The sequence below is a fragment of the Halyomorpha halys genome, unplaced genomic scaffold (assembly GCF_000696795.3).
Source record: "Halyomorpha halys isolate HHAL.00 unplaced genomic scaffold, Hhal_1.1 Scaffold645.1, whole genome shotgun sequence".
In the NCBI taxonomy this organism is placed as follows: domain Eukaryota; kingdom Metazoa; phylum Arthropoda; class Insecta; order Hemiptera; family Pentatomidae; genus Halyomorpha; species Halyomorpha halys.
The window spans coordinates 49,061-58,667 of record NW_027110730.1 but is presented as its reverse complement, the minus strand read 5'-3'; the positions used below and the strand labels follow the sequence as shown (position 1 = coordinate 58,667).

At 32.8% G+C, this 9,607-nt stretch overlaps 1 protein-coding gene across 1 annotated transcript in view; it reads left to right on the top strand.

Annotated features, from left to right (window-relative positions):
- The window catches only part of LOC106684998 (protein stoned-B), a 47,808-nt gene that overhangs the window by 30,686 nt on the left and 7,515 nt on the right, over positions 1–9,607 (top strand). Inside the window, 5 exon segments of the mRNA XM_067048847.1 lie at positions 284–518; positions 1,096–1,264; positions 1,428–1,542; positions 2,332–2,498; positions 6,856–7,007. Of these exon segments, the coding sequence (XP_066904948.1) occupies positions 284–518; positions 1,096–1,264; positions 1,428–1,542; positions 2,332–2,498; positions 6,856–7,007 (838 nt within the window).

Below are 9,607 nucleotides of genomic sequence, written 5' to 3'. Positions count from 1 at the left end.
TACCACTGGCCAGTACCAGATCAGTACCACTGGCCAGTACCAGATCAGTACCACTGGCCAGCACCAGATCAATTACACTGGCCAGTACCAGACCAGTACCACTGTGTGACAGTGTGGCATGATATGTTAATTACAGGTGAACGTGAACTCCAAAAAACATAAAAATTTTTTCAATCATGCCATATGTAATCACCACAGAATGTAATCTTGAATTTAGCAATGATGGTTGTGCTAGTTTTTTTTCTTTTTTTGACTTAAGTTATAATCATCACTTTCTGTTTAGATATCACAACTTTTTAAAATTGGATCACAAACTTATGAAGACATGAAACAGTTCAGTATGTGTGTTGAAGAAGCACTGTTCAGACTGACTGCTCATAGGGATCGTGCTCTCGTTTACAAAATGGAAGAAGTTCAAATCACGACTGTAGACGAGCTGTACGTTGAACAGAATGCTAATGGTGGTGTGGACAAACAGATTGCTAGGGTCAGGCTATTCTTCCTAGGATTTCTTTCAGGTAATAAATAATATTCTGTTTATTTTTATCAAATTTATTTATTAAAATTCAAGTTGAATATAAAACTGATAATGAGAAATCTATTCCCTGGGTCAAAATTATTTTGAAACATTATTTTGATATTTTAGAGTGTCAAAATTAAAGTGGGGCAATAGAAAAATATATGAAAATACAAAATATATATATTACAATTATATACGAATATATATTTTTACATTATAGGTACATGCCCAACATAATAAGTACAATAAAAAAAAATTGACTACTCAAAATAAGAAATAAAACCAAACAACAGAACTTGAGGTTTGAAATAATCATCTATTGTTTAAAAAAAACAATTATTGTAACCTCAAAAATCTTTGAGCATTCACATTTTGTCAAAGTCAATCCTCTCTCTTCAGCCCTTAGTAAAATATTCCAACATAGTTAATGTTTGTGGAGTTCTAACACTCTCATGGAGTGGCAAGTGTCAGATTATAGCGAATTTCTGTATAAGCAAAACCACAGTATGATGATGACAATGGAGTCCTTTCATTAATTTGGTATGGTACTTTATCAGTCAAAATATTCATTACAGGAACTCCAGATGTAGAACTCGGAGTAAATGACCTCGTAAGGCAAGGGAAAGAAGTAGTTGGTAGGCATGATATTATACCAGTCGTAACAGAAGAATGGATAAGGCTGGAATCAGTCGAATTTCATAGCTGTGTTCAACAGGATGAGTATGAAAAAACAAGAACAATAAGGTAAGATCCGAGCTAATATATATTTGTATTGGAACAGTTGATTTAACTAATAATAATGATGATTGGACTAATAATAATAATGATTGGACTCATAATAATAATGATTGGACTCATAATAATAATAATGATTGGACTAATAATAATAATGATTGGACTATTGCAGGTTCAAGCCACCAGATGCTTGTTACATTGAGCTCATGAGGTTCAGGATAAGGCCACCGAGAAATAGGGAACTTCCTCTTCAGCTCAAAGTTACCTTCTGCATTACCGGAAACAAGGTTTGTGTACCAAGTATATCATTACATAAATTTTTTTAAGGTCTCTTCAAGCAGACTTTTTGAATTGAAATAATTTATAACCTACACATTAATATATGAAACCAGATATGAATATTACATATCCTGTGTAACATGTTTATAAGAGGAGACCAAGTGAATTGCTTTCTGATATCTGAGTTTTCTTAGAAGCAAGTAGGCCTCTTTTTTCATCTCCGCTTCTCTGATGCAGTGATAGTTCATACATAATATATTAAATCTAAACAACCACCAATAAATATTAAATATTTTAAATTGATAGCAGCATACATTCACATTCCTATGAAATTATTAATTTTAAAAAAGGAAGTAATTTTTAATTGCCCTTTTTTTCTTATCTTGCTTTCTTGTTACACAGATATAGTTCCAAAAACAAATGTTTCATTTAAATATATCCCTGCAAAGCCTAAGTGGTGTGTCAACAAATTTTGCTATTTTGTGTTTTGTTGCATTTCAACGTGGTTTTCTAATATTTTTACAATGCCAAAAAGACTGAATTTGTGACATCACTTATAAAAAATACAAAATGATCAATTGACTTACATCGGAATTAAAAATTAGTGGATACCTTAAATTTTCAATAATAATTCAAAGACAACTCTCTTAGATTCTCCACTTTGTTATTGTAGTCAACACCACCAAGATCATATAATTTCTATTCATACTTTGAGCAAGAGAATGTAAAACTATAATTTGATTATATTGTAAAGTGATTGCTTAACTGTGAAATAACTTTATCCTGAATCCTTATAGGTAGAAATTCATGGAGATATTTTGGTACCAGGATTTTCAAGTAGAAAGCTCGGACAGATCCCTTGTGAAGACGTCATGGTAAGGATCCCTATACCAGAGTGCTGGATATACCAATTTCGTGTTGAGAAACATTTCCGCTACGGCTCTGTCAAATCAGCTCATAGAAGGTGATTTTTTTAATAATTTTAATAATGATTTAATACAAATGAGTTTATCCTAGTTCATCAACAAAAATACTTTAAATAACCGTTATGGCAGAACCTTAATGTCTACCAACATTTGTTAAAACATAAAAGGACTTAAAAATTTATGGACCTGCAAAAATAAAAAAATCTGACATTCCAATCTACATTTCTAGTATGTCAAGCAATAATCTAAATTCAGACTTACGCATCCCGATCTGTCTAAACATTTTCACATTCAGACATGCATACCTCAATGTGTCAAGCAATATTTTATATTCAGACTTGCATATCCCAATGTGCCAAGCAATATTTTACATTTATGCTGGATCTACATGTTTGCCACTTGCCACAAATCCTCTACTTGGCTACAAATGGCTGGTAAACAAAGGAAGCTATATGCATCGATACCCACACGGTTGTTGTGTTCTTTTGAATTTTTTTGACCAATACATTTGATTTACTCTATTTTCATTATAAAAATGAAAAAAATAAACATAGGTGAAATGAACGGAAACATAAAAATCAGCAATATAAGTTGTAGATGATAAAAATAGTACTACATAACCGATAACTGCCCTTTGATTTGTGCCCAAATGCTGACACTCCATGGTTTGGCCACAAATCTAGGCCAACTTGTACCAACCAACCCAAATAACACATCCATACCCTTGCACATGCACCAATTTTCCAGTGTTTGGCAAACTGGTGGAGGCAACTTTAGACTTACATATTCAAATTTATTTTTGGAACTATCGCCTCCAAGAATCTGATCCTCTCTTATAACCTTCCTCCACTCTCTCCTATCTGGAGTAAACATCCTCCATCTTCTAATTCCCATCTTTAGATTGCATTCATTTAACGGGCAATACAAAATTTATTCACAAAATTATTCATTTATTATTTATTTTGGCACGGGAACCATCTCAAACACGAAACAAAAAAGGATCTGGACGAATGGGCATATACTAAATATCAAAGATATGTAGAAGATTTAGACCCAAAGGATCAATCATTATGGAATGCTATGCAGTGTCTACTGAATAAACATGAAAAAATTTCAAGTCTTGTAGACGATGGTGAATTCATCACCAGCAACGCCAAAAAAGCTGAAGTGTTCGCAAATTTCTTTGAGAAAACATTCTCCAATACAGAACTTAAAAGCAGTCTGAATTTAGATAATTACAAAATTGAGGAGTATTTAGATCTGTAAATCTATCGATGGGATCTAATCTAATTCCCATCTTTTTCAAGATTTCTTCCACTTCGTCCAGCCACCTCAACCATGGTCTTCAAGTTTGTGTTTGAGGACTGATTACCTGGGTATATGTGCCACATGACCCAGCCATCTGATCTTACTCTGTTTTACAATTGATACCAAATCTGGTGTGTTGTACATCCAGCGTAATTGCTCACCGGGATTCTCCATTGACCACCCATGCTCACATACTTTTCCTCCCTGACATGTTAGATATGATACCTGAGTACCAATGATATATTACCTTTGGTGACAGCTTTATCGTTTATCACTTTCTCGTACACCATAATCTTGATCCTGTGATACAGGGCTCTATAATAATATTGATTTCATTGAAAATATTACAAATGTACTTAATATGGAGGTTGTTTCGGTTTGTTTAAACTTGTCTCCTTCTACCGTTGTCACAGCAGTTTATAAACCTCCAAATAAAAAACTAATTCAAGACGAAATTTTAAAACAATTGCCACCAGGAAACCATACATTAGTTTTAGGTGACATAAATTGTAAACTGGGGATGCCGCAAATCAAATTCTAGCGGAAATACTTTACTTGATATTTGCTCAAGGCACAATATCCAAATACACGCACCAAATGAACCTACATTCTACAGACCAGGCTGTAAATCTGATATTCTGGATATTGTATTAACAAAAAATTTTAGTTTTCCTCTTTCTTCTCAAGTGATTACAGCTTTAAATTTGGACCATATCCCTGTATTAATTAATTTCTCAACTGAGATAAACAATGAAACATTGAAAAAATCCCTCATTAATGGAGTAACGTACAAAATTCTTGTTGATGAAAAATTACAACTGAAAAAAAATTTCACTACCGCTCAAGAAATAGATAAAAGTATAATGACGTTAAATGAGTCGATCTCAAACAGTTTACATGAGGCAACTATATGACCTTTCCATTTAAGGGGCAAAACATTTTCTGGCAGCTGCCCAAAATCAATACTGCTAAAAATTAAAGAAAAAAATCATGCAAGGAGACAGTGGATGCGCACTAGAAACCCTGTTCTGAATGGAACCACCTCAAACATGAAACTAAAAAGGATCTGGATGAATGGGTGTATTCTAAATATCAGGGATATGTGGAAAATTTAGACCCCAAGGACCATTCATTATGGAAGGCTACGCGACGTCTATTGGATAAACGTGAACAAATTCCAAGTTTAGTAGACAATGATTAATTCAAATTAGTTCTTAGATTTCCAACAAGCATTCGATAAGGTCTGGCATCGAGGTCTCCTATATCCAAAATACCTATACAATATTCTGAGCTCATTCCTCAATGGTAGAGCATTTTCAGTCAGAATTAATAACAAAAATTCAACCCTTAAACAAATCCATGCCGGTACTCCACAAGTTTCAGTCCTTTTTCCTATTTTGTTCAACGTCTACCTTCACGACATCGTTCAGTCCACACACACCTCTATAGCTATGTTCACTGACGATACAGCTGTGTTTTCTCAATATGATGACATAATAATAGCTAGAAACATTTTGCAAAGTCACCTTAATGATCTAGAACAATATTTCACTAAATGGATGATTAGCTTGAACATTAAAAAATGTAACTCAAAAGTGTTTACTCTCCGACACCTACCAGAACCACTGGATCTAATCCTTAAAGGTAAAAATGTGAAATGCAATCCTGCTAGTGAAACAGTAAGATACCTGGGAATTCACCTAGATCGCCGCTTTACCTGGAATCACCATATCAACATCAAACTAGCTCAAATTTATGCAAGGTTAGCAATGCTATATCCTATCCTAAACAGAAATTCCAAACTAAAACCAGAAACAACTGTTATTATATTTAAAACAATTCTCAGGCCATTGCTGATGTATGGGTATGAAGTCTGGGGAGCGGCATCCTTCACGAAAAGAAAAAAACTACAATCTTGTCAAAATAAAGTTCTAAGAATCGCAGTTAATGCTCCTTGGTTCATAAGAAATAGCCAATTGCATCGCGAATTACATATTGAGTCAATAGAGGATCACATCAAAAAACAGTTCATGAAGTCCCAGATGCCGAAGTTAAAGGTTAAAGCTGTGACCTACAACCTGGGAAATCCAACCTCAACCTGAAGACTGAAGCCCAGACTGCTGCAGGACATTTTGTTATAAACTTTAATAAATATAAAATTAATTCATAGTCACACTACCTCAATTTTACTTTTTATTATTACTCATTTTATTTATTCATTATTTTTTTTTTTTCTATTTTCTTCTCTCGTCCCTTTGTCAAATTAACTTGTTTCTTTTCCCTATTAGAGGGCAATTGTTTGTTTTATTTAAGTGTACCAATATCATTATTTTTTGTTATTAATTTTACATTCCTCTTGTATTAAGAAGCATTACTCTTATCTATTTATTCTATTTTTTTTCTTCTTTTAATAACAACATTGTATATAGTTAGGGGTGTCTTTTGTACGAGACTATACTCCCCCCCATAATCAACTGTTAAAAAAAATATATATAATATAACGGTTATATCAACTATGTAAGGTCCATACCAGGCCGATCTGGTATTAAATAAAATAAATAATAATATAGGGCTCTATATAATTCAGAATTTTTCTCATGGCAAAGCAGCATCTATTTCCAGAGTCATCCTTGCTTCAGTTCCTCCTTCATTTGATTATTTTTGGGTATATAGCTACACGGCTATATGCTATTGTCATGCTATTTGTATAGCAATATAGCTTTCTACTAGCTGTTATTGTCATGTTATTTACAGAAGTGAAGAGGAATAAATAGATGAATTTTATGTTATAACATTAAAGTCTGTGTTTTCTAGAGATTATCCCTTTTTTTCCATATTTAAGTTGACATTAATAAGTCAATTAGATGCAGTTGGTCATTTACTCATCAAGTCCAAATTTAATAGGAGGGAGAGCACAGAGCACAGCTACTTAAAAATAAGACTTACTATATATATTAAAAGATGTAAATAAATTAAAGATTAAATTTGGCTAGCCCAAAAATCTAGGAATTTAATTTTTACTACAATACTTGAGGTTGACGACAGTTGTAACATTTCATAATTTGAACCATAATTTGAACATTGCAGGACAGGAAAAGTAAAAGGTATTGAAAGGTTTCTTGGAGCAGTTGATAATTTGGAGCCATCTTTAATGGAAGCTACATCAGGAGTTGCAAAATATGAACATCAGCATCGTTCTATTGTCTGGAGAATGCCTCGCTTACCTAAAGAAGGACAAGGTAATAATGATCATATTATAAAAATATAATGGATATTATTTAACACTATGACCATAGGAGCCAAATCCAATCCCAAACGCTATGACCATTTGGACCAAATCCAATCCCAAACGCTATGACCATTTGGACCAAATCCAATCCCAAACGCTATGACCATTTGGACCAAACCCAACCCCAAAATACTATGACCCTGAGGGCCAAATCCAACTCCAAAACACTATGACCCTGGGAGCCAAACCCAAGCCCAAAGCACCATTATACATATATATTGTAATAATTAAATATTTTTTAAAATAAAATAAAAAGAATTTCAATCATTTTTAAACTAAATTCAAATATAAAGGAGATAGCTAGGGTTTAAATTTAAAAACTTTAATACTAAATAGATACTAGAATTTTATTTAAATTTTATAATGTAAAAGACTCTTAATCTCAGGGCGGGTTGCTAGGCAATCAAAAAACAGACACTTACAATAATTACACTTAATTAAATTAATATCTCTTTTACAAATTTATTTAAATTTTGGTATAACTAAACTAACCAATTTCACAATCTTCTTTTGATGGTTCTTGTTATCTTCTTTTTTCTAATGTTATGTCCTATCATCAAAAATGGCTTCCAGTCCTTCCAAAAAGCTATGTTTCTCTCACAACAATGGCTTCCAAAATTTCCTGCTTCCAGCCGACGGACGTCCTCTCACCAGGCAATCCAAACTCAAAGTATTTTTCTTCTTGGTTGTCTTCCTTTTTCAAACTGTCCACTCTTGCTGGACAGAAATTGATGAGGACCTCCTCATCCTGGAAACATCATTTCTCCTGCGCGCCCAAACAATGAAAAAACTAAAAACCAAAACATGCCTCGATGTTCCATGTAAACATCGATTGTCGCACAACAGTTAGGGATTTTTGCAAATGATTTACTTTCTGAATATTATTCTTTAGCACTATTTCTTGACTTCTATTTTTTCTTAAATTTACTGTATTTTCAATTATGATGGGAAGAGTTATAATAGTTTTTATGATATTTGAATCTGCTCAACATGGCCTTGATAAAACGGACTTGTTGACTGAAGAATACGTACCGCCATCTTGGTTTTGTTTTGAATCACAAATTTATTATGGACAATGAAAATTGGTTAGCTTGCTTTTTGGATAAACAAAACAAATTAACAATCTTAAAATGATGCATAAAATAAAACATATTAAAAACCCTTTATACATCAAAATATACTATTTACTCAAAAAGAGCATATTACAATATATAATTTTATTTTAATTTAAATAAGCATTATACAATGTATAAAATGTAATATTTAGCCAATAAAGCCAAATAAAGCTTAAATAACTGTTTTTTAACCATGACTACACACTCTAGTCAACGAGTATGTCACTGAATCTAGTAATGCAATCTGCAGATACATGAATACTTTGCCTGTATTTTTAACTGAATTACAGAATAAGGCTCAAGAAAGTTATTTTATATCACTACATTTTCTATAAAACATTTTTAAACAATCCAAAACAATGTAAAAAAAATAATAAAAGAATTAATAAGTAAATAAATTTATAAACCTCCAAAAATAAATTTGATACTAAAAAAAATTTGAAAGAATGTAAAAACCCTTAAAAGCGACAGAACCACTGATAAATGTAGCTGATGGAATCTAGGGCAGTACTAAACACAGTTTGGGACAATCCAAGGAGAAAGGGAGGTGTAGAGCTGTCCCCACAACTCCCAATGGGAGCTAAAAAAGTTACCTTAGTTGATGATAGCTCATCAAACATGGTCCCAAGTCACCATGGCTTGATGATAATGTGTTGTCAGTGTTGAAAAAATTTGTTTCCAGACTTACCATACTAACTTAGAAGTTATATCAATAAATATAAAGATATATCATTTCTAGAATAGCACTTATGAGAAAAAATAAATAATCTTCAAATATAAGGGCATCAGCACTTAGTTTTATAATAATACTATCATAAAGGATATTTTTTTTATTATTTATTTATTGATATTTACAACTGTATAAAAAATACAACAAGTAAATTTGATCATAATGACATAATGATAATGATATGATACAGCATGTAGAGAAACTGCCCAAACTAGAACTCTAAAAACATTTTACAATAAAAGGTCATGAGGCCATCTTCTTTTCAGGCGCCTCGGAGGATTGCCAGGAATGGAAGAGGAAGCAAGGATAGAAACTAGGGGGTTTGGGTGGTTAGGGAATTTATAATGGAAGGAATGATATCGGGTTCAGGCTAGATCGGTTACATAAGGAACATTAATGGATATACAGTCTATATGGATGGTTTTATTAGTAACAAAATAAGGAGCATTGAGGATTTTATGAAGGATTTTTGATAGTAAGGATTGGATACGAGAGGAATTCGGAGGTTTAGTGGAGCCCCAAAGCTCAACTCTGTATGTCCAGATGGGCCTTATTATTGTCATGTAGATCAGTCTTTCGTAATGAGTTGGAAGTTTAGACCATTTGTCTAGTAAGTGCTGTAATAGTCGGAATCTGAGCGCAGTTTCCTTTCTTTTCTGTCTTGTGTGAGGATTCCAGGTTAGTCGTTTGTCAAGGTGTAGTCCA